Source organism: Syzygium oleosum, unplaced genomic scaffold (genome assembly GCF_021117445.2).
Source record: "Syzygium oleosum isolate NSW1041296 unplaced genomic scaffold, Sole_v2.1 Sole_v2.02, whole genome shotgun sequence".
NCBI lineage: Eukaryota > Viridiplantae > Streptophyta > Magnoliopsida > Myrtales > Myrtaceae > Syzygium > Syzygium oleosum.
In genome coordinates, this window is record NW_026607486.1 from 17,624,438 (window position 1) to 17,646,181 (window position 21,744).

Below are 21,744 nucleotides of genomic sequence, written 5' to 3' on the forward strand. Positions count from 1 at the left end.
AACCGGTACACCTGTGACAAATTTTTCAGTTAAATTTTACCATCAAATTGTTGAATTGGATAACACGTGGCAGATGACGGGTATATCAGTTTGAGGTCAGTTTGTAATTTTTCGTGGAATTAATTCAATTTAAAGGAAATTAACAGAGAGTAAATTTGTCATAAATGTACAAGTTTGAAGTTTTTGGTAGTTAAAAAATTAGATTATAGTAAATTTGTCATGGGTGTACCGTTTTTGGATTTTTTGTGGTTAAAAATTTAGTTTTGGGAAAATTTGTCACGGGCGTACCAATTTGAGATCATTCGGGGTATTAACCCTATATATTATCCCTACAAATCAAATAAAACGAGTGCCAAAACTCGAGTCGGAAGACCCGACACGCGATTGTTTTGACTTAGTGGCATGAAAAATGGAAACCTATGCAACACACCTAACGCCACCGGTCCCCGGCAAGTCTTTCGCTTCATTGTCATGATCATTAAAGATTTGATGTAATGCTTTTGATCAGAATATCGGTGCTGTTCAAATCCGTTTCTTCTGCTTCTTCTTCTACTGGTTTTTCTTTCGTTTTTTGTCCCGTTTGAAGTGCTTTTTCCTTGGGACATCGTGAATCACGGGACTTCGTGATATCAAACGCACAACAGGGTTGCACAACATGTGAACCAACACGCACACCTGCACTGTTTCTTGGACCGGGTCGTAGGGAAAGCTACAGCTAATATCGGCAGTTGTGTGTGGATCGAGTCGATCTATTTCATTCGCTACATAGAAACCCCCCAAAACAATGAAATACTAGAAAAAAAAAAACGCAGGCATTTAATGCTCCCTCCTTTTCCTTGCCTTATGTTATTTCCCCCATTATGTTAGATATATCTTGCTTAATATATAGGTAGTGAGGTGGTTAGACAGCTATTTCAAATCTTCTGCGTATCTCCCACCAAAAGCAAAGTCCAAATAATTTCCGTTTGTCTCGAGTGGTAGGAAAGTTACCACAAAAAATCCTAAATTATACGCACAATAACACCAGCGAGAGCCTATGATTTATATGCGGACTTATGATGATTTAGGGTTATGTTTTCCTTCAATGGAGACGTTTATTTGTGATTCATGTATGTTATATCTAAAAGAATTTGATTGAAAAATCATCTCTCGCACTCTCTCTCCACCCTGTTGCCAAGCCGCACCAATATTGTGGCCGTCACTGCCGTCATCGCTAGTTTACAACTTGATCAGAGAGAGAGAGAGAGAGAGGTTGGGCAGAGGCGTTACCGGAGATGACGGTGGCCAGAAAATTGGAGTCAACAGCCACAACAACGAAGCTCCTGTCGCGGCAACGACGGATGTTGGAAGGGTTAGCTAGAAATGGTGGGAATGAAAGAAAACGTACTAGAGTTCTCCTATCGTGAATAAAATAGTTTCGCTCTTGAAAATTCGACATAAGTCTGTGGTGACAATTTATGATGAAAGCAAGAAAAACGAGGGGGAGTAGGACAAATTAAGTGTAGATACGACAAAATAAAATTTGGAGTCGATGGCCACGACAACGAAGCTCCCGCAGCAGCAACGACGGATGCCGAAAGGGTTAGCTAGAAATGGTGAGATTGAAAGAAAACGTAATAGAATTCTCCTGTCGTGAGTAAAATAATTTCGCTCAAAATTTGACATACGTCCGTAGTCACAATTTGTGATGAAAACAAGAAAAACGAGGGGGAAAGGACAAATTAAGTGTAGATACGACGAGATTAGGGCATTAAATTCCCCTTACATCGACCCCCTCTTTCTTTCTCTCCTAAGCTAATCGGTACGACACGAATGCTAAATCAGAAGTCAACGTTCGTATTCACATCAACTCGACAATAATTGCATCACACATGCCACATGCCACATTCCCCATTTCCTCGTCCATCATCTACATAGAAAAGCTTGTCACATCCTATTCGACTTTATGTAAATTATCAGAAGAGTCATGAAACCTTGGACACGCCCAACAGAAAATAAAGTATAAATAAACGTCAGTTTCAACGAGATGTTCCTCAAGTAGAAAGATCTTGGAGCTTCTCTTAGGGTTTTTTTTTATTGATTTTGTGCACTGTTAGGAGCTCAATCGTGCACCGGTTAACAACACGACAAATTCGATCAAAAAAAAAAAACACGACAAAAAAGGAAACAAAGCTAGGTACATTTCAAGCTCAAGACCAAGGATGTATTCGGCTTTAAATTGGCTTTGATGTCTAGGTTTCATTACTAAAACCTGCGTAAAAGTTAATGGCTAGAAATCGATTATTTTGGAAAGTTTACGAGGGGGTATTATCAACAGACTTAACTTGCTACAGAATAAACCAACTTATAAAAGGGATTGATACATCAATATTGATTCGATCCGAGTGTTCCTGGGAGTACCTTGAGAAAGTGTACCTTTCCTTTCGCTACCGAACTAATTCCAATACTAAGAGCAGCAACAAAAAGAAGGAAAGGGATTGAATAGAAAAACTTATGATGGCTAAGGTACCTCCAGAGGTTATCAATAAGATCTCGCACTTGCTAAATATTGTTCGATGTGAATCATAATTACTTAATTTACTCACAACACAACGGTCTGAAGGCGATGAGCCTGCTACTACGATCAATGGGCCCATTGACACGTTAGAAATCAAGAAATCTCTCCACATAAAGAATCACCATGATCCTAGATATAAGTTGGCTATAGACTCGTTCACGAAAAGATTGATAGTTACAACCTTATGGAAGATATGCGACTTTTCTTTATTCATTGAGCCATTCCACTTGATGTACCTTTCAGAAGCTCAAATCAAAGAGATCATGTCGAATAGATCAGAAAGAAACCGATATTCGCCTAAATTTAATCGTCCCATCACTAACTATGGAGATGGGTAGTTGACAAACTTAAGTGTTGTGGTACAGCTTAAAAAAATTGACATAAAGTTTTATATTGGAAAGGGAAGGGGGGGCGGCGGGGGTTGTTTTCAATTTTCACATTTTTGGCATTTTGCGTGTACCCTTTTTCAGGTGAAACGTGAATGCGAGAGAGGATGATGGACTCTTTTCTTAGTCCCTCCAAACATGTGAATCTGCGATTTTTGAGATAATTCTCCAAAAAAATCCTAAACACAGCCAATTTATTCTAAATCTTTCAATTATGCCAATTTGATTCTAAACTTTTTAATTATGTCGATTGAGTCCTAAATCATTTAAAAATTTGCCAATTTAGTTTTAAACATATTATTAGGATAATTGACTGGAAATATTACATTTACGAATCGCTAAAAAGTTTAAGATTATATTGACAAATCATAAAAAAATTTACGATTAAATTGACACAATTAAAAGGTTTTGGATTGAATTAATCGATGCGTGTTAGATAGCTCAACGGCATCGCACGCTCTCCGCCTCCGATTCTAAAATGCTATTGGTCCACAGTATGACTTTCATGCCCCACCTCCAATTATTGCTGATCTTTTCTCATGATAATAATGTAATAGGGTTTGATTACGAAAACCCATAAGAGTCTCCACGAGCAAAATTCTCCACGCAACCGGCTTTCATCACCGTTGATGCGTTAGTTTATCAAATTGTGAATGATTGCACTCGACGGCGAAGGGATGGTGGATGCTGCTCGTGAAAAAACGATATTTCCCCCATCATTGCAATTTTGAATTCCTGTGGTAACTATGTGAGGAAGCTCTTCTTTGTTCAGTGAATCTCATCGGGTGCATACATTCGATGAGTAATGTATGGATTTTTCGGATATCGATCGGGCACGACACAAGAAAAGCGATGCATTGCAGTTCTATATTATCCTTGTTTGATTGCTTAATGAGTGCCTTAAAGGGAAAATTTGCCAAAAAAAAATCCTAAATATATTGTACGGCGGCCAATTAAAAATGAAATCGCCGGCGTGGTAATTTTGTCAATGTCGGCTGTCCTGCATGGCACGACCGGCGCTGACGTGGACAATTTTTTTATAATTTTTCCTTTTTCTTTTTCTTTTTCTTTTCATAGGGCCGTCAGGGCCACTAGCCGAGCGCTGGTGACCTCCACGACCACTAGACGAGGGCCGGCGACCTCCACTAGCTATAACAAGGGCTTGCTAGCCCTTGCCCATGGCTAGCGAGGGCTTTGCGGTCCTCACCCAAGGGCCGACGACCCCATGAAGAAAAAAATAAAGAAAAAACGTAAAAAAATTCAATAAAAATTCGAAAAAATCTAAATAAAATTAGAAAAATTTTCATGTCAGCATTGACCGGGCTATGTAGGATGACCAACATTGACTGGACCATCATGTTAGCAATTTCCAGTCAAAATTAATCGGAAGGACTACATTAATATTTCGTTAAAAAGATGAGGACTAAATTGGAACAATTGAAATGTTTAAAACTAAATTGGCATGATTGAAATGTTTATAATTGAATTGGCCGCCGTACAATAAATTTAGGACTTTTTATATAATTTTCCCTTGCCTTAATATTACTTGTCATAAATTCCTTGGTGTGCCCTTTATTTCGCACCAAATGTTGAAATGATTTAGGAGGAGACTTTTTTCATAAGAACACTACTTTTGCTTGTGTTAATGATGAGATATCATATAATATCAAGCTTCAATTTAATTGCACGGGGCCTCCGTAGCTCGCATGATGCACGAGATACTAATTGAAAAGGACAAAAGAAGAAGAAGCAGCAGCTAAAAGTCAATGGTCAACTCCCTTCAAGAATGTGATTTTTTGGACGTGGCATCATGTGAGTGATCTTGCCCTTGTGTCCATTGAGCCAAACCATACACTCCAAGTTCCTCAAAACATTAGTCTTATCCAATTTGATAGAAAATGGGTAAGTGGGATTATACAAACATCAATAGTGTTATATAGAACCCACCCATGGGTAGCTCAGTTGGTTATGGCGTACTTGGGATTGTGTGGTTAGGCGCACTGGTCCCAGGTTCGATTTCCTAGCTGAGCACTTGTGATTTAAGTGGGGGGCTATGGCGGTGGGTTGCTGTGCCAGTCTCCCCCGAGGAATAGTCGAGATGCGCGCAAGCTGTCCCGGACACCTCGGTTAACCAAAAAAAAAAGTGTTATATAGACCTTACCAAAAAAAAAATAAAAAAAAATAGTGTTATATAGATTCAACATTTAGCATACATTACTACAGATAATGCTCTCATGTTTTGCAGTTTTGTATATCTAATTACATGTGGCGGACACTTGTTAAACATGTTTTAACATGATGGATGCATAGCTCGATGATCCTGAATCATAATCGACCTGTTATACCCTGAAAAGTTGATAAAGATCAAACATAGATGCTAACATTCGTTCCTAACTTCAGTTGAAGTACGATTCTGTCGATTTATCTCCAATAGATTAGAGGTGCTGTCTTTGGCTTTTGGCTGGATCCACATGTTATTATCTTCGCCTAACTTTGACTTATTATAATGAATATCAAACGTCGGAGTGTGACCCACGCTAGAATAAAGGACCCTCCACACGAGTTGAAGGCTTTTGAATTACGCCAATTAGTCTTAAATTTCTAGATACTAATCGACACGGGATTCACAAAAGAATCTACAATAGAGTTGACATCTACACATACTTTATTGATGTGGCAATGCATCTCAGTTCAATTTTTTTCTTTTTTTTCAAATATGGACCTTGATATATAATGAAAATTGTGAGAAAATATATAAGCGGTTTAAGTTTGCCAGATGTTTTTCTTAACAACTCATTTTGTTGGGTGAGTCCGTGATCCCTATGAGGCATCGTGCCTCCTTTACGTTTTACAGTCGGATCGAGAAGGGAGAAATCACAATTGTCCAAGGCTGAGATCCTTTGCATTTTACTCCACGGTAAAAGATATCGATTATAAGGGCACGGTACCTCGTGAGGATCATATGATCACTTCATTTTGTTTGTCTACACTGCACGGTAATTTTATACAGGGAGTGATCATATGAACTCAATTGGATGTTGTTGCGTCTAAATCTTTGAAAAAAGGCGCATCTCCTATTCGTTTAGCCGTTCACGTCTCGCTACCATATCGTATGATCTCCTACTTGTTGGGGGATTAACATGATGTAGTATTATAGTCATCACTGATGCCGGGGTGAGATGATCATATGAACTCGACCGAACGTTATTGCGTCTGCATCTTTGGAGAAAGGCCCTATCTCCTATTCGTTTATCCGCGCTACCTTGTCATGAAACAGATGTAGTAAATGCCTGGCTGCTCTTTACCAAATTCTCTGGTGTACATCAAACTCCAGACTTTGCCATCTGCGGAAGAGTAAAGAAGCGAAAACGGCAGTAATGTGCTCAGGCAGGCTGATGACAGAGACGATGTTTAGGTTAACACAGTTGCCAGAAAATATAGAGTTGTTTGACCTGTGACGAAACAAAGAGATGTCCTAAAACATGGGGAAAATCAGTGGGTGGTGTAAATAGTTCTTCATTAATCAAAGTTGGCCAGCTGTCCTCTGCTGAGCTTATTGCCCATATTCTTGATCGAAGTATTCAGAAAAAATTGCTTCATTTCAAGAACTGACATCATCAAGATCTTCTGATTTATAATCTATTTAGTTGACAGGAAATTAGCGTTCAAGAATTCTTGGAGTTCATACACCTTCACCCTATCACCCCTTCTTTTTTAATAAGGATGGGAATCTGCGATCGGCAATGAAGATCGCCTACGAACATCATCATAGAGGGTTCGTATGTGTTACAGAATATTCGATTTAAGCCGATCATTATTATATTTGATAAAGTTGAACTTACAGTTCATTTCCAGGGGGTAATAAGTCGCGAGCAATGAATGTTATGTACGACAACTTCAACATATGGTTATGAACAATGATAAGGGATTATATTTAATAGAAGATAGAACATGAGCATGAAAGTCAAAAGTCAAACAGATTGGCGTGCAAGAATCTGCTCCAGATAGATAGAACATGAGCATGAAAGTCAAAAGTCGAACAGATTGGCGTGCAAGAATCTGCTCCAGATAGCATTTATCTCCTAGGGGGACTTCGATTTCAAGCGACAAATGACCATCGACTTTCGGAATCTATTGTCCTAATCTCTTCTCATTTTTTTTATACCTTAATTTTTGGCTGATGGTCCCCAAGACCCCCATGAAAAAAAATTGATGTGTGTACAGTAGATTAAGGAGAAACACGTGGAAGCATATGGAGATCTTTGACTTGGAGAAGTAGGGATAAGAACATGACGTTCTAGGTTCAATTTCAATTCTTTTTTCCGCTACAGTTCCAGTTTTATCGGGAGATGGAGGATCACATGCATAATTAAAGAGTTGAGAATAATTTAATGTCGACGCAAGGTTCCGGTCGCCGTCCGTCGACTGAAAATAAGGGTGTTTAGGAGGAAGAATCATAGAAGTTAGCGTGTTTCACTCAGCTACGTTTAGCTAAATAATGTATTTTAAGAGTAAATTTGATTAGAAGTAATGCGTGATTAAGTTATATAATTCATTCCCCAATGCATACTTAACCAACTTTTTTTGTAAATTGTTTAAGAGGTTCGGTAGCAGTAATATTGCAGGTACTTAGCAATAATCACTGGAAAAAAGTACCTCCTGAATGGTTTAGGCAGATGAGAGACTCGGTGAGGACAAGGACGTTTTTGGCTAATGCTTGATTTCATGAGCAAAGAATGAAATTAGAATCATTCGTATCTCGCCCCGCCATGCCTCGACGGCGAAATTATTGAGTGCTATCGGAGTCGGCACATCCGCTTTCTCGTGTGGAGGGGACTTATATTGACGGGAGGTTACGAACTTAGTGAGAGAACGGCAATGCATACACTACGAACGTGCAAACACTTTCTTTCGTAGAATGTGTACAGGAGAGGTGAACTGAGATATTCGGCTCCACCGCAGCGAATTAATTGCGCCTGATCGGGATGCGGCGTTGAGATATGCAAACTATTTTCTTATTCTTTTTTCGGGTTTTGCTGGAAATGGAGGTGCAATAAAGCTATGAAGTTCGGTCTAGTTTACATCGCATCTTGAATTTGAGTCCTGAAGTGACTTAAGCCGCAGGCAATTCCCCATTCTGCTTTGATTGTGCCGAACCTAATTTGTCAATGAGTTTGCCAAAACTTGCAAGTTTCTTTTCTCATCTTTGGCCTCGATAAACATCTGTACCTAATTTTCTGAGATATTTTTCCTCATTAATAGCATTCCTTGTTCAACCATTTCATGCCAAACCAGTGAAAGGCGTACTTGTTCGGGTAACTTTTAGCCCTTTTGCAAGCTACTTAATAGTCTCACTCAGAAGAAGAAAGGGAAGAATCTCGAATTACTTTCGGCGAAAGAGGGGAATAATCAAGTGCCATAACTGTCGTGCGTTGCATTTAGACTCTCGAAGGACGGCTACATATGATGGAGACATATGATTTTTGGAATCATGAGGTCTCGAGGAACAATCTTTGTCAGATCAGGAATTATTCATCTGGGGAGGATTTAGGGCCACAATTGAAATTGGCATGTTGGCTTGGAGGTATCTTTTATGTTCGTCTGTGACATTACACTTAGTTCAGGCCAAAAAGAAGGGAAAAAGGGAAAAGAAGATATATTCTCCAATCCTGTGGCAGTCATTGCGCTATCTCGAAGACGGCGAGTTTTGCATTTCAAATGTTCTGGTCAGCGAACAGGGTCGATCTTATCCGATGACTAAAGTGGATAGAATTTTCTCTTGTTGCTCTATGCAAGAATCAAAGTTTTCTTTCTCACATCTGAGTTTCTCTTGTAGGGAGATAAGTGTTTCCGTATCTAACAATTTTATGAACTCGTCGTACAAGGCGTTGCCTTTAAACTTCTATAATCGCTTAATGGGTTCAGCAGAAATTGCAAAGACAGAATGGGCGAGAGTGAGTTGGTTTTTCCTCGAAGCATATAGGAAAGAAGATAAAATTGGATTTTCCTTTGGTCGACACAGAAGCAGTCATTGTTTTCGGTGTCGAGGTTGCGTAAAATACACCAATTGCTTCGGCGATGAAAGAATTGAATAGATTTTTGAGCCTTGTGGTTGGACAATGATCTCTGGTTATCTTGGTTTATCCATGTGGTTCTCTTTGACTATCTGATCATCTTGTTTTTGTTCTCTTGCTTCACTGTCCACAGAGACTAGGACAGGTTAATGAAGCCCGCAGGCCAGTCGGCATCATTCACTTGATTTTACTGAGTCAGTAGCCCCTGAGCTCAAGGACACAAACAAAAAAACAAGGTCTTTTTGTTTGCAAATGTATGTGGCAGGACATGACTTGAATCGGATGACTATGATCAAAGAAAAGGCTGTCTTGGGTTCCAGGAAACTGTCAGGTGAAAGTCTCTCAAGATTGGGGATGACATGTTTTTTGTATACTTCCAGAAAAATGGACAAACATTCCATGTGGGTGATAAGTGTTTGGGCCATCCCAGGTGAGAATTCCCAGGCCAGAATCCAATAGAAGCCTAGCAGAATTGAAAGGGCATGTACTGAGAGAAAAAATAGAGGTGGTTCAACTGGGAAAGATTCAGTAAGAGAAACAGCCAACAAATGAAAAGATGACAAGTAAACTCGAGCGACAAAATTGTGATGAACTTGGAAGAGATTGTACCAACAAAGGCATGAGGTGGAGACAATCTACGTTGTAGTTAACCATTTGCTTACTTTAGTTGTTAATTCTCGTCAAAATTCTCTGCACGTGCGCAGCCCCTTTGCAATGGCGAAACCCACTGTTGTGCCTCGCAATAATTCCCAGGCGAAAACGGATCCAAAGGTTTCTCGCTACTCTTATAGGAACCCCTTCCTTCAATATGATAAACGAAATGCAGCAGCAATCTTCTCACTGTATAGAAACAGAGAATCCCCCTTGTCCTCTTCTTCTACATCGAGCAAAATCAGGTTCATGTTAACCATGTGGATGATCTCAGCCTCCTGAAAAATTTCACCCACCGTCACTTTGATTTCTTCATACATTTGGCGGGAACCATCTCTAACAAAGAACTCATGAGCTTGACCACCAACTACTAGGACACCGCGACCCGGAGCTTTCTTTATGCCTGTAGACTTCATTTCCAGCCCCACATTGCTTACTTTTCCTCGGCTTTCGCTGTCGGCATATATATTGTGCAAGAGGACGTGTAAGCGCCATGATTCTTTGCTTCGAGCTCCAGCAACTTTCTCGAGGCAAGCTTGCCTATTTCTGTCTCCACTGGCATGTTACTGGTGAGATTTGAGGCTTCGTTTGATGGCCAGCTTGGTCCAACATATCAACCATGCACCTGGAGTGCTCAAGCTTGGGCTGGATTTTACATGAGGCGCCTCAATGATCGAATCAGAATGCTTCCACCCCCTTCCTCAACTAGTCCAACTCCACTAAAACCTCTCAGTTCCGCAATGAAGCTTGCTTCGTTCAGGATAACTGCATCTTTCTTCTTGGGCAAGAAAAGCTCGATTCCATTCACGGCACCTACTCCACATGTGCCATCTCTTTCATCCCGCAGGAGACCTCCATGGCCTTATCCCTATCCCTGCATTTGGCATACTAGTAAATCAATGTAGTCCCAAGCATCACCGTCATCCAAAACCTTTTCCTTTCAATTTATGCATGAGCCCACCTCCCATGATCCAGTGCATCCAACTGAGTAGACACGGGTAAAACTGAAATGATCGACACCTTGGTCGACTTCGCACCTTCCTTCTGCATCTCACGGAACAAATCCATGGCCTGCCTCGACTCCCCACACAGGGTATACCCTGCAATCATTGCACTCCAAGCAATGGTTACGTCTCTCAGGCATTTCACTGAAAAGGTGCTTTGCCAAGGCGCGACATTATGCCATTTCACACATAAGCTCACCATAGCTATTTGACACACCACGTCAGGATCAAGAATCCCTCCAAACGCCCCACGACAAGGATCTGTACAGTATAAACTACCGAGCTCCAGGTCACTCTGGAACCCGTGCATTCTATTGACCAAGTCCCTTACCTCGCTCTCCTGAAGCTGCTTGCAGGCACAAATGAAGAAATTGGAAGCAACAAAACACCACGCGGAAGCCGGCTGTAAAAGTGAGCTTTTTTCAAGGGTTGAGCTCTGGTAGCGAACTCTGGAATTTAAGCTGAACAGAGTCGGGTTCTCACATCTATAGAGAACCGGATTGGAATGCCTGAGGTTTTGAGGTCGAAAAGGCAGCACATATTATTTGCCTAGCATTCGCAGCATATTATATGCAAAGTGTATCCATTTCAAATTCAAATTCCGCAACAGGGCAAACTTGTGCACTTCTTCTTATACAAAAATTGAATACATAATGATAAGCACATGCAGACATTCCAAAAGAAAGAATCAGATCAGAGACCAGCTAACCAGTAGAGAAGCCTCATTTACACAGCATATGGTAGCATGAATTGTTCTAAGAGACGATGAATACTAGGAGCAGTTGAGGGGAAGGTTAAACTGAAATTCTTATTAATTTCCTAGCGGTACAGTCATTCACTGTAGCAAACTTTTGAGTAAATGGGCATGCCAAATGCCTTAAGCATAAGAAAAATCCCATTCGATCATCAAAGGCTTTAAATACAACAAATTATAAAAGGTTTCAAAACAACACAAATGACGAAAGGAAACTCTTAACATCCATGGTAATTCCATATTTAGCTGAACCAACCAATCGCCCGGCAGATTCGGCCTCCCTGTGCTCAAGAAAACATGACCCCGACTTTCTTGGCAAAGTCATCCCCGTCTTCATCATCCAGATATTCCTCCTCTTCCCCTTCCCCTTCAGCATTTTCACCTTCTTCATAATTATAATCCCCCTCATCGCCTTGCTCATAAGAGTAGTCCCCGTCCCTCTGATCATCAGCTCCGAGATCAGGGTCTTCCGTTGCATCTTCGACGATCATTCCGTCTTCATTCTCTATCTCTCTGCCCTGAACAGCATCGTAAGCTCCTTCAGTGTAATCTTTGTTACCAACAGCATCAGCTGTGCCTGATTTGGATACTTGCAGATTATGTGCAGACTTATAGCCGTCATCCTCTTCCTTGGGATGAATTGTGAGATCAGCATGCTTCTGGGAGTTCACCTCGTGACTATGCTCTTCCTTGCTTGCAGATGATCTAGACCCGGAACCAGCACCTTCAGGTTCTCTCTTCCTCTTCAAAAGCACACTAAGGGGCTTTGGCCCCTCAAAAGTGACATCTCCCAACGGTTGGTCCAGAGGACAATTCTGCTGCTTTCCAATGGAAGATGATTCTTGACCACGTCCCCCCAGGCCTTTCAACTCTGCAAGACTTTTCGGGCCTGCAAAATTGATGCTCTTTTCGTCTACTGATTCCCTTCTCATCCGAGGGCTTTGTAAATTCCTCGCCTCCACGTTGTAATCATCCTGTGCCCGGCCCTTTAGTCTATCTCTAAGCCTATTAACACCTTGAAATGATCTCCCCGGGTTCCTTCCCGTCTCCATCTCCCTATCTGAGTGAACATCCCCCCCATTGAGTCTCCCTGGAAACTTTATCCTACCCTTAAGACGGCTGCTACCTTGGCCCTCGTGAGAAGATGAGTGCTGTGAATCCCTCCGAGATGACCCACGATAGGTTCTATCGGCAGCATGGCTGTCAGGGACAAAATCATGACTAACAACTGACCTCAAACCATTGACCCTCCTCTGCTTTGACAATCGGTGACGCAGATCAGAGTCATCCGCATGATCGGGGCTCTCACTCTTTGGGTATGCCCTCCTCTCTCTAAGAATCGGTCCCCCAAGAATAAGCTCAGATGAATCCTGCCGTTGATCCCAACCATACCTACGATCAAAAGAGTCATATGCACGTGGATCGCGAAACATCTCATGCTCAATATCTGCACTATAATCTCCAGGGCGGTCCAAGTCATAATCGGTCACAGAGCCTATGTTTCTTCCTTCATGGGTTCTTCCTCTTCCAAATTGATCATCGTTGTGATAATAATCAGACTCTCCAAGCTCATCATCCACAAGAACATCAAAACCAGGAGAGGACTCCCTGAGATATTCATCAACCTCCTTGTCTTTGTGTGAGCTATGGTAGTCGTCTGGAACAACAGGCTGATGCAATCGACTAGTCCTGTTCTGCGAGTTTCCATTTACAGTAGGGGTGCTTGAAGGCCTATATCTAGAGGCACCTTCATCAATGATTCTGGGAGGAGGCAGTGATGGTGGTGCACTTTTTTCTATGCTTACTTCATTTCTCGGTAAAACATTTTCAACTTTCGGAAAGGGCTTTGACTCAGAAGGTCGAGATGTTAATTTAGAGGCGTTTGGTGGGACCTTCTGCGCTTGAGAACATTTCTCTAGGCTGCCAAAAGGTTTCTTCACGGTAGAAGAATCATTAACAGGCGTTGATACCAGTGCCTGCTGCACTTTGCTAACCACGGTATTTGTTCCATGCAGGAAGGCACATCTATCGCCTTTCAAGCAAATTCCCTTCTGGAAAAATACGCAGGGTACTGCTTGTTTTCCGGAATTGTGAGAGACCTGTGCCACAGGTGGCATTGCAGGTGGCATTGCCGGTGGTATTGCCGGTTGCTGCGACGGCAAAGAAGATCCACCTGGCACTGCGGCTGGTGCTCCCAATAAGCCATCAAGGGGCTGAGAAATAACAATCGTACACTTGTGCCATTAATATCGCAACGAACATTCTATATAGTAAAAGACTACTGTATATAGAGACTGAGAAACAGTAACTTGAAAGAGAAATCTAAGACTTAAAAAAACGGCACAAATCAGGCAAGAAAGGAAAACTTACAGGATGACGGAAAGCACACTTTGGATTCAAGCAATTGCCATTCAACCAATACCAGCAATCTCTGGGATTAACCCTGGCATATTCACTGTGGCGGTACTCACATTCGCTTCCCTTTAACAAGGACAATCAGTCAATAAATATACAAGAGCTCACATAAATACACAATAGATAAGAGGAAGCCACTAATTACAATATATAATTAATTCCATTCAAACAAGACGGCGCAATCCCTTTGCAAACTCGGATAAGCCAGCCTAAGCTTCTAATCACAAAAGCAATTGCATATCGGCAACACTAGAGTATGACAAACAATACGCGTGGCAAGGAAGACTCAAAAGTGGAAAACCTATTGAGGGACGGGATCATGGCTTATTTCCGCCCGAAATTCGTATCTAACAACCTTAATTGTCGGTGGAGACAGCTGCCATTCATTGAATAATTAACGAGACGATAGATATTACAAAGGCGGCAACAAGATCATAACTGAGAAGGGAAAATATCACACTGCCAGGTGCTCACCACCCTCTTGACGTTACAACTACGTACTTCCGAATCATGCATGGCCAAAAGAAACATTCTCCTCCGCATTAGGCAAACGGCACCATCTCAACCATGCTTCTCTAGGTCTAAATACGTTTAGACTACACAAGGCAGCTGAGACTCAACCTCATTCCACCATGTAAGAACCTTTATTGGTTATTCCGATCAAAACACACTGAACTGAAACGGATAAACAACGAACACACTAACAGAACAAGCAAAGTCAGCATCTTTAAGACCAAAACCCATTGTTCATAACCACATAGACATAATTTCCCGCTCGTGTCAAGAAAACGAAGCACCAAAGATTTCACTCGAGCGAACAAGAACCAACGAAACCCAATTCAACAATCAGAAACCCTAACAAGATCCCAATTCACAAACCGCCGAGCAAGGGTTCGGACGACTACCGCCGACCCCTAACTCTGAGGCCAAAGATATGACGGACCCAAGAACCAGAACTCCAAAGAGCTACAAAAAAGCGCATAATCTTTTTGTACCTGAACCCTAACGAGAAAATCAAAAAAAGAAATCGAGAAAGAGACAGGGAGAGGGACATAGAGACAGAGAGACAGTAAAGAGAGAGGGGGGAGCACACAAAAAAGGGCGAACCTTTTTGCAGGTCAAAGGAGAGGCGAGGAAATAGACGCAATCGGTGTTCCTCTTCAAGGCCTCCTCCTCGGCGGAGGCCGCCGAGACATGGGCCTGCTGGTTCGTCGGCTCTCGCGTACCCGCGACCATGGCGGTCCCCGCCCAAAGACCTGCGAAGCCCCCCGAAGGAGATCGATCGAGACGACGATCCCTCCGTCCCAGATCCAACCGATGAGCAGAGGCGAAGAGGGAGAGACACAGAGCGAGCGAGCAAGAGAGAGAGAGAGAGAGAGAGAGAGAGCGAGAGAGCGAGATCCAATCTGAGAGAAGGGGAAGGGGAATGCGCAGAGCCGCCTCAGCAAGAGGGGCGATGGATAGAAGAAAGGGCGAGGGATAGAGGGAGAGGGAGAGGGAGAGGGATGAACGAGCGTGTGATCGCTCTCTCTCTCTCTCGGCTAATAAGCCCCAAATCTCTCCACTCCAAATTTTTCCTCTATTTTTTCCTCCTTTTTCTTTGCCTCTTTCTTCTTCTTCTTTCTTCGTTCTTCTTCCTTCGTTCTTCTTTTTAAAAGCTTCTCGTTTGTGTATTATGTGTTAAGCTTGTAAATTCGAGGATTTGCTTTGGCTCCGTTTTCTATTTTTAAGGTGCGGCAACACAAAAATCCTCGTACGGTTCTAATGGTCCGTGAGTGAGGCCATGAGCAAGTTCAACTTTTTGATGCACGGTGACGGTGGATATCAATTAAGCATATCGAACCGTGTCGTGTGTTTTGAGTTACCGTCGATTCGACTTCCGTTCGAATTTATCGATGTTTGTTTATTAGGTTAGTAAATTTCTTGCCAGAATCTTATGTGGCGGGTGCTGGAAGTTTACCCACGTCATTAGTATAAAGTCCGTTGTAAATACTCAAAGAGGTTATCGAGTTACCTTAAAATCTATTAATATTTAATTGATCGGGACGGCATCGACTTACGTTTATGAAGATAGATGAAACGAAGGATTTTGGAGTGGATAAGGCTACGCATGGCAACCATTCTCGTGCTAGAATGCATTCGGTCGAAATGATTCTTTTTATTCGTTGTCCAGGAACCGATTCTAAGCATTTGAAGGCGTTAGTAACGGCTCAAAATTTCTATTCCTGAAATAGTAAAAGAATAAAAATGCGTTTGGTAACGGCATAAAATTTCTTTTTATTAATAATATTTTAATAACATTTTAAATATTTAAATATTTCTTTCTTTTCTTTTTTTCTTCTCCTCCTTTTTGGCCATGGCCGGTAAAATTTTTTTTATAAATAAATTTTTTATTAATAATATTTTAATGAAAATATTTTTATTGAAAATATTTTTTTTATTTTTTTCGCCATGGCCTGGTTGCTGGCCATGGCCGGTAAATTTTTTTTTATTAATAATATTTTTTTTATTTTTTTTTGCCATAGCCTGGTCGCTGGCCATGGCCGGTAAAATTTTTTTATTAAAATATTTTAATCTCGCCAGATATGGCGAGGGTGGCCCTCGTGCCGGACATTAGAAGCTATATTAAAAACCAAGAAAAAGAAGAAGAAAAAAAAAACTGATTCTCATTTTTGTTCCCAGAATCAAGAAGCTACTTTTTTTTTATTCTTGATTCTGCTCCAAAACTGATTTTGGGCACAAATTTGCAAGAATTTGTGCCCAGAATCAAAAAATTAGACAAACGGATTTCTATTCCCAAACTGATTCTGGGAACAAAAGAACATAATCAAACACTATTTGGCAAGTTGACATGCGCAGCCTAAGCATCAGTCTCTCAAACCTCCTTTCATTAAAGTTTGGGAAATTTTCAATAAGGGTTTGAACTGGGGTCATTTTTTCAAAAAAAAAGTTTAAAGTGGACATTATTTCAAATAAGAGCCTGAATTGCTCAAATCAATCTCAAATAAGAGTCTAAGATCGCTGACCAACAAGCATCTAACTTTTCCGGTGATCGGAACAATGGCACTTTTGTCTAAAAAAATTTACTAAAAAGAAAAGCCAAATAAATCTCAAATAAGGGCCTGAAATGCCCAAATCAATCTTAAATGATGCCCAGCAAGCACGTGACTTTCCGGCAACCGAAATAATCGCATTTTTGTCCAAAATTTTTTTTAATAAAAAGAAAAGCCAAATTTATAAAAGTAAAAATCTCAAAATCGGTTCTTTCTCTATTCTCAACCTATACGAAAACGAAGGTTGAAATTTGAATGGAGTGCTGCCTGAGCGAGGATAGGTGGGCACTGGTGGCTTGCGACCAGCGGCGACGACAGTTGAAGGGTGAGGGATTTGAACGAAACTAAGGCTCTGTTTATTTCACGGAAAATGTTTTCTCGGAAGTCATTTTCCTGGAAAATGACATAATTTTTCCGGTGTTCCACTGAAATCTGAAAAAGTTTCGGAAAATATTTTTTAATTTTCCTGAAAGTCATTAAAAATATTTTTTTTCTTTTTTATTTCCTCCTTCTTCTTCTTCCTCAGCCGGTCACCGACCATGGCGGCGGCGTCCGGCAACCAGCTAGCTCGAGCCTCGCCATAGGCCAGCAAGGCTCGAGCTCGCCAAATTTTGGCGAGGTCAAGCCTTGCCGGCCTGTGGCGAGCTGAAGCTGGCCGGTCACCGACCGCAGCCGTGGCCGGCGATTGGCTGAGGAAGAAAAAGGAAAAAAAAAGAAAAAAAAATATTGAAAATAAATGGTGAAAGAAGAAGAAGGAAAATGATTTTCTCTTTTTGAAAAATTCGAAAAATGTTTTCTCAAAAGTTATTTTCCGTAAAACGGACAGAGCCTATAAGATAAAACTTCCCCTACGATTCACACAAAGCCTTCGCCCCCAAGTTAAACCCAATTTTACTCATTGTCAAGAACGACATTCCAATCCTAGAATCAACCGCCGGCGATGTTGAGCCTCACACACTTTGTTATGGCAAACATTGTCCATGTCCCCACTCCAAATCCATAGAACATTTTCAGAGGGAAAAATTTCAAATAAGAGCCTGAAGCACCTTCATTTTCTCAAATAAAGACCTAAAGTGCCATCGTTTTCTTAAATAAAGGTCTGAAGTGCACCTTATTTCAAATAAAGACCTGAAGTGACCATATCAAACTCAAAGAAGGGCCTGACCTCGCTGGCCAAAGGGCATTTTCGTTTTTTACTTTTTAAAAAATTTTTTATGCTTTTTCTATTACTTTTTTTTTCTTTTTTCTTTTTCCTTCTTCCCTCTGCGGGCCATTGTCTGGCCTTGTTGATGGCCGGCGGAGGTCGTTGAACTCAGGCGAGGGCCGCCCCACGTAGGTGAGGGCCCTCCTAACCCTCGCCGGATCTACCAAGAAACGCCATTGCCCGACGTCGGTGAGGGCGGCCCTTGCTTGAGGCCGGCATCGATGAGGCATGGCGATGGCTAGGGGAGGAAAAAGGAAAAAGAAAAGGAACTGTAAAAAATTTTAAAAAATATATACTTATAATTTTTTTTACCAAAATACCCTTTGCTGGAATATTCATATGTTGGCCGGCCGGCCAAAAGTCATTATTTGAGATGATTTGGCCATTTCATGCATTTATTTGAAATAAAATCCACTACAGGTCCTTATTTGAGAAAATGATAGCACTTCAGGCTCTTATTTAAAATTTTGCCTTTTGAAATTGCCACTCTTACCATTATTTCTACAACTCAATGGCAAAACCTTACCACCATTATTACGCTATCAGAGCTTTCGGCAAAAGTACACCACAAATGCCATAACTTGTGTACGGCGATCACTTTGGTGCCATAACTTTTTTTCGGATCACTTTGGTGCCAAGTCGGAGGAAAAGAGATCACTTTAGTGCCAATTTGACCGGAAATCCGACGTGGCTCGCCGGAGGCTGAGTCAGCGTGTACAGTCAGCATTTTTTATTTTAATAATTTTTTTGCAGCGTATACAGTCAGCATTTTTAATTTTAAATATTTTTTTCCTTTTTTTTTCTTCTTTCCTTTTTCTTTTCTCCCCTCGCCGGCCGGTTGCCAGTAGCCGGCCGGCCACCGGAGAAGCCCGAGAAGGGTTGGGCGAGGCTTGCCCATGGCCGGCGAGGGGCGGCCTCGCCAGATTTGGGCGAAGCGACCCTCGCCGGCCTAGGCGCCGGCGAGGGCGACCCTCGCCGGCGTCGGGCGACCCTCGCCGGCGTCGGGCGAGGAAGCCCTCGCACGGGCGGGCGAGGTCGCCCTCGCCTGAGCCGGGCGTGGGCGACCCTCGCCCGGACGCCGGCGAGGGCGACCCTCGCCCGCCCGGGCAAGGGCGAGGGTCGCCCACGCCCGGCTCGAGCGAGGGCGACCCTCGCCCGCCCAGCGGGGCTTCCTCGCCCTACGCCGGCGAGGGCGAAGGTCGCCCACGCCCGCCCAAGCGTGGCGACCCTCGCCCGGCGCCGGCGAGGGTCGCCCTCGCCCGGATCCGGCGAGGCGGCCCGCCTAGGCCGGCGAGGCCGGCCTCGCCTGTCGCCGGCGAGGGTCGCCTCGCCCGGATCTCGGTGAGGCCGCCCCTCGCCGGCCATGGGCAAGGCCGCCCTCGCCCGGCCCTTCCGGGCTTGCCGTGGCCGGCCGGCCACGCAACCCGGCGAGGAGAGAAAAGAAAAAAAGAAAAGAAAAGAAAAAGGAAAGAAGAAAAAAAAAGGAAAAAAATATTTAAAATTAAAAATGCTGACTGTATACGCTGGAAAAAATTGTTTAAAATAAAAATGCTGACTGTACACGCTGACTCAGCCTCCGGCGAGCCACGTTAGCGTAAAAAATTAATAAAAAATGCCACATCGGATTTCCGGCTAAATTGGCACTAAAGTGATCTCTTTTCCTCCGACTTGACACCAAAGTGATCCGAAAAAAAGTTATGGCACCAAAGTGATCGCCATACACAAGTTATGGCACTTGTAGTGTACTTTTGCCCAGAGCTTTCTAAACAGCTCTTTCCCATTACAAGTCTCCAACTCCAGCTCCTCCAAATCGGAACCTAAATTATCACTTACACCAGCAAGCGTGACCTCATTTTTTCCCTTATTCGCCTCAACAGGTCTCTCTTCACGTCCAAATCCCGACCATAACTGGGGATTGAAGAGGTGGAGTTGCTCTGAGAGAAGTGGCCGAGCTGAGGCCGGAATCGGGGTGAAGGCTTTACGTGAATCGTAGGAAGAGTTTTTTCTTTTAGGGTGGATTTATTTCACTGAACACTTCATGATAAAGAAAAATATTTTTCATATGAATCATTTTCAAGGAAAAACGAGTAGCTTTCACTTGTTTGGTGATTTGGGGAAAGTAATTTCCTTCTTGCGAGAAAGGAAGTCGTTTTTTTAAAATCTAAACTTGTTATTTTTCAATCCATGGAAACGTTTTCCGTAAATCTATTGGTTTTTCGTCATCCAAACACTGGAAAGTTAGAAAACAATTGCTCGAAAAACAATTATCCCCCAAACAAACGAACCCTTAGTTTCGTTCAAATCCCTCGCCCTTCTATCGCCGTTGTCGCCCAATCTCACGCTATCGCTTGGTCACATGCCGCCAGTGCTAGGGGTGATCGGTTTCAGGGTGGACGATTCTCACCCTGGAGCTAGGAATTGCCGACTAAGGACCAATTAATTCTATGTTGTTCTTCAAATTCTCATTTCTACTCGAATTGGCTATTTTCTAAATCCTTTTTTTTTCAATTTCACACTCAAAACGCATCTTATTTTCGGAATTAATATTAAAGACAGCAAGAGATAAATATGGCGTAATGGTGAAAAAGAGAGGGCAGGCACATGTATAAACATTTCTCGAGTTTGATTATTTGTACTAAACATATATTTTACTGGTGATTCTATTTCTGGTTTCTGATTGCATTTGTGAGTGCAATTTTGTAACATCTGCAGTCCATAATGAATATTTCATACAGCTTACTTTTGGATGATTATGATGGAAAAATTGAAAAACATCAAAGAGGTGAAAAATTTTCCACTGATTTTATGTTAGATATCACACTTGTTTTAACGTAATATGATTAATTTTTAGATCAATATCACTAGTGATCCAGGCACAAAAGGTTTTTGCCTTGCTTCTTTCTTTCTGTCCAATGCCCATGAGCCGGAGACGTGCGATGACTCGGGGTGAGCATGGTTTGAGTTGGATTGGTCCAACACCTAATCTAAGGACCAACCCGCACAATGTTGGTCCTCAATATTTGGGACCGAGGACTGACCCTGTTGAGCCTAGACTAAGGACAGGACCGGCCCTATGGGTATAGTCCGGTTCCAAAGTTAACCGGGGACCAACAGATTATTTTTTATGTTTCATTTTTTCTATTCCTCGAAATGACAAACATACTATTTCAAATTACATATTCATAATGCAACATAACCAAACTATGAACACCAATACTTAATAAACATAAATGTAATATAAGGTAACAACATAAATTTCACACTTGCTAAGAGTAACAAATCATGAAAACAAACATGTGAAATATAATTAAACCATAAAAAGTTCAAAATACGTAATATAAGCGATTAATTATACAATTTCATATCTTGTTCATTCTTTAAAAAAAAACAGGCGAGGTGAGCAAGGCGAGAGGCTGAGGCGGGCGAGCGAGCAATGCTGAGGCGAGCGAAGAGGTTTTCTATTTTTTTTTTGATTGAATTAGGGCTCCATTTCTTTCTACTTTCTAATTTACATGGCAAACTGAACTGCATAAGAAAGAAGAGAACAAAGGAGGAGACGCTAGAATTTAGAGTAGACAAAAGCATATAATATATAAAACCTCATAGATATTATATATGGTTGGTCCGGATTAGACCAATCCTAAAC

At 42.0% G+C, this 21,744-nt stretch overlaps 1 protein-coding gene across 1 annotated transcript; it reads right to left on the reverse strand.

Annotated features, from left to right (window-relative positions):
* Positions 1 to 11,454: 11,454 nt before the first annotated feature.
* Positions 11,455 to 15,296, reverse strand: LOC115689181 (zinc finger CCCH domain-containing protein 17). The gene is made up of 3 exons (XM_030615204.2): positions 14,949 to 15,296; positions 13,797 to 13,907; positions 11,455 to 13,639 (listed from the first exon to the last, which is right to left on the reverse strand). Exons 1-3 carry the CDS (start codon positions 15,075 to 15,077, stop codon positions 11,714 to 11,716), a joined length of 2,166 nt encoding a protein of 721 aa, XP_030471064.1. The 5' UTR covers positions 15,078 to 15,296; the 3' UTR covers positions 11,455 to 11,713.
* Between the last annotated feature and the right edge of the window lie 6,448 nt (positions 15,297 to 21,744).